Source organism: Triticum aestivum, chromosome 2B, assembly GCF_018294505.1.
Source record: "Triticum aestivum cultivar Chinese Spring chromosome 2B, IWGSC CS RefSeq v2.1, whole genome shotgun sequence".
NCBI classification, from domain to species: Eukaryota; Viridiplantae; Streptophyta; class Magnoliopsida; order Poales; family Poaceae; genus Triticum; species Triticum aestivum.
The window spans coordinates 759880032-759884038 of record NC_057798.1 but is presented as its reverse complement, the minus strand read 5'-3'; the positions used below and the strand labels follow the sequence as shown (position 1 = coordinate 759884038).

Genomic DNA, 4007 nt, shown 5'->3' with positions numbered 1-4007 from the left:
AGGGGGGGGTATAATAATGCATTTAAATAATCAAAAAATGATTAAGTTAAATAGAAAAAAATTATTCATGTTTTTAGGGGGCAAAACTACTATTTATGTTTTTTCGGTCAGGTTCGGGTTTGGCATTTTCGGGCTGCTTTGTTAAGCATGGCTTGGTCCGATCCGGAGTATGATCGGGTCTCTATTGCATAGTTTAAATAATTTCTTAAAGTGTTTTCTAGTAAATGGAGTTATGCATAAAACATGAGTTTATATACTACACTCACTTTTATCGTGGTACGAGATATTATCATTCTAGAGGTTCACATGAGCGGAAAAGAAGATCATTGTACTTGAGGTATATGAACTTGCCATGTTTATTCACTTTAGTCCATCAAATTTGTAAAATGTAATGTCTAGTCCATGAACTTGGCTCATGGGTTAATTTTTATCTAGACTAAGCCGGTTAGAAAGAGCTACATGGGTTGGGCAATTGCTCCGATAACAAATCTCCCAGTCTAAAGGATGACCAGGGATGTTCACATAACACATATACACATCTAATATATACATGTGTTCCACCACTTTGATGTTCACATAACACTACACATTAAATACAACAAAGTATAAACATATAACTTTGCAATGTCACAGCAATGTCCTTCAGAACATTTGACCCTTCGGCCATTCCCTTCCCTTGAGAGTCAAGTTATCAATGACACACCACCTCGTGGATCCGCATTTTTTATGGTGAGGAAAGGTGTTCTACTCAACTTCGTCATCAAACAGTGCCCAGCAGTGCGCAAATCCACGAGGCCGTCTGGAAGTATTGCGGGCACTTGAAGCATCTCATCGCACAGTAGCCTAGCGATGCGCAAACCCACGAGCAAGCAAGTTCATTTGGACGGATATGCATAGTATTGTTGATTACTAGCTGGATATGCATAGTGTTGTTGATCACTAGCAAAACTGCGTAGTGTTGTTGATCACCAGCCGGACATGCATAGTATTGTTGATCACCAGCCGAATATGCATAGTTTTAAAGCCGGATGTGCATAGTTCTTGTTGCCCACTAGCTGAATATGTATGCATAGGTCTTGACAATTGTTTTATTTTGTAGCCACCCCGTGTGTGTACGTTCAAAAATTTGGAGAAGATAAACTTCACCGTCATGCATTCTTGGTTGAAGTTGAATAGGCAACCCAAGTGAAGCCTATTCATAGCCAAGACCGCCGTCCAAGCCACCGAGGAAGAAACCGGTGATCCAGCCGACCCAACAAAGGAACCGCCAAAGAAGATTAGAAGAGGGTTCCGGGGAAAGAAGTGGGAGGAGGAGAGGGCAAGGCGAGAAGGTGCAGCTGCCAAGTTGACAAAGAAGTTCGAGGACATCTTGTCAAAGAAGAAGGAGTCATACGTCAAGCGGTCCGACATCAAGGAGGAAAAAAAGACAGAAAGGTTCAAACTATTGATGGAGGCGGCCGGAAAGAAACTAGCACTCAAAGAGAATAGGACCTTGATCAAAGAGAACAAGGCCATGCCCGAGGAGAAGAAGGCGTTGCTCGAAGACAAGAAGGTGCAGATAGCAGCCGATGCGGAGGACACCAAGATGTTGACCTCGAATTTGGACGCTTTGGATGCCGACACAACAATAATCGTGCAAGTTGTCCGCTACAAGATGTTGGAGCGGCAGAAAGATGACTGGAGGCAGCGGACAAGGATGAGATGGATGCGGCAGAGGAGGAGGAAGCATAGGATGGTTACACGGCGCCGATAACACCTTGAGCATGGAAGCTCGAACTGCCGGTCCAGCAGGGCAGAAAATCTAATTTTCTGCACGGACTACCGGACTGATATTCTTTTATGGTCGGGCATGTAAAAACTACATAATACTTGCCTCTTTTCGGGTGTGATGTGATCGGGCATGTGATTCGATGCTGCTGTGATCCGATGTTCGTATGACCCGGCACGCGTATGGATAACACTTATTTGAATTTTAAATTGCCTTTTACTGACGGACACATACAAGACAACGTTGGATGGTCGACTCGGCATTAGTGTGGTCCCCTGTTCGCGGACCGAGGCAGGAGCAAATGCCCTAACCATTCAAGTTTTATCATTCCAAGAGTTGTCACGTCTCACAGAGTTTGATACAAGGCACACCAATACAAGGGCACTTGGATTTGGATATTTGCTTCAAGGATACACGTGGTGGTCGCTGTGCAAGGCAAGCGACTGTTGCGAGTTGCACCTTACATTACTTACTGTAAACAGTGTCATCCCCACCACGCCCGGGATCACGGATGGTCCTTCAAGAAACCAAGGAGGAGCTCGTTAACCTGCGCCGGGAACTGCTCCTGCACGAAATGGCTGCCCTCCGGGACGAAGGCGACCTTGAGGTCAGGCGCGAAGCCGGCCATCATGCCGCCCCTCACGGCGGCCTCGAACCCCGGCAGCTTCATCACGTAGTCGTTCTCCCCCATCACCATCAGCACCGGCACCTCGAACCTGGCGTCCAGCTGGGTCGCCATCTTGTCCAGGGACCCGTAGGGCATGCGGATCGGGAACCCGAAGCCGGAGTTCTCGTAGAGCGCGGCGTACACGTCGAGGTCCTCCTCCGTGAACCACTCCGGCAGGGGCGCGGAGCCGTCGGCGAGGTCCATGGTCTCCTGGCCTTGCTCGGCGACGGGGACCTCGCTGCCGGAGAAGAGCACGTAGATGGTGCGCACCACGCGCCGGATGTCGTACCGCCCGAAGTCCGCCTCCGCCCGCCCCGGCTGGCGCCACCGCAGCGGGTAGAAGCCCTCCGGCATGGTGCCGGCGAAGTCGAAGGGCACGGAGCTGAAGGGGATGCCCAGGCACGCCACGGCGCGGGTGCGGCCCGGGTGCCGCAGCGCGAAGTCGTACGCCGGCATGGCGCCGAAGTCCTTGCCCACAACGAACGCCTGCGCGCACGCACGCACGCACGCACCGAGGAATGAGAACAAGAAGACGACGGTCACTCATGGACGCTTGGGTTGGGGCCATGCTTTTTGTGGATGCTGCTTACCTTGGGGATGTCGAGGGCGTCGAGGATGGCGAGCACGTCGGCGACGAGGTCCTCCCAGGAGGGCTCCTCGTGCTCCGGCGGCTGGCCCGACAGGCCGTACCCGCGGCTGTCCGGCGCGATGGCGCGGTACCCTGCGGCGGCCACGGCCTGCATCTGGTGGCGCCACGAGTACCATATCTCCGGGAAGCCGTGAAGGAACACCACCGTCCCAAGCTCATCTGCAAGTGCAGATCAACACAAAGCATGCACACAGATCCATTAGCTGCTCAATTGCCCTGCAGCCCTGCTTACTCCATTGAATTTGGTGGGCTCGCCGGCCTGACCGCCATGGCTATGCCAACAAAAAAGAAAAGTCCCTCACCCTTTCCTACTTGAGCAACGTGCAGGCTGAGGCCGCGGACGGAGAGCTGTGTGTGCTCTATCTCCTGCGCCATTACTGCTCCTTCAGACCTCCAAGGCGGTGTGATCGATGCTTCTCTTTTATATGCACGTAGAAAGAAAGAATATTCTCTTTCCTGGATATACAGAGATGGAGCATACCGTTTTTGGCTTCCTGCAGCTCTTTGGCTTTTTTTTTCTAGACTAGACTAGAGGCCGGCTACGAACATAGTAATGTAGCATAGCACGCATCGATGGAATCGACAATCTAGCGTAGCCAAGGCGGTGTGATCTTAATTGCTTATTTTGTTGTGAAGGTGAGACTAGTAATCACCTTTTCTTTGAATGTGTTGTTGCTGTTGAGATGTGAGAAAATATACATAATGTTGTTGGGTGTATGCCCCAGCCTGGTTTAAAAAATGTGGCCGACAAATGGGAGAAACACAAATTCCTACAAGCTGAAAATATGCTCATCTCAGCTACTCTCTGGGTTATCTGAAGAAGTAGGAATGATATGTGTTTTAATAATGTCCCATGGATGGGAGTGCAGGTGATCCTGAGGAGCAGTGGCGGAGCTACATGCAATGCTGAGGGGGCCATTGCC

At 50.5% G+C, this 4007-nt stretch overlaps 1 protein-coding gene across 1 annotated transcript; it reads right to left on the bottom strand.

Annotated features, from left to right (window-relative positions):
- Nucleotides 1–1998: 1998 nt before the first annotated feature.
- On the bottom strand, nucleotides 1999–3551 carry LOC123042516 (epoxide hydrolase B). The gene is made up of 3 exons (XM_044464946.1): nucleotides 3387–3551; nucleotides 3026–3243; nucleotides 1999–2921 (listed from the first exon to the last, which is right to left on the bottom strand). Exons 1-3 carry the CDS (start codon nucleotides 3457–3459, stop codon nucleotides 2274–2276), a joined length of 939 nt encoding a protein of 312 aa, XP_044320881.1. The 5' UTR covers nucleotides 3460–3551; the 3' UTR covers nucleotides 1999–2273.
- Nucleotides 3552–4007: the final 456 nt, after the last annotated feature.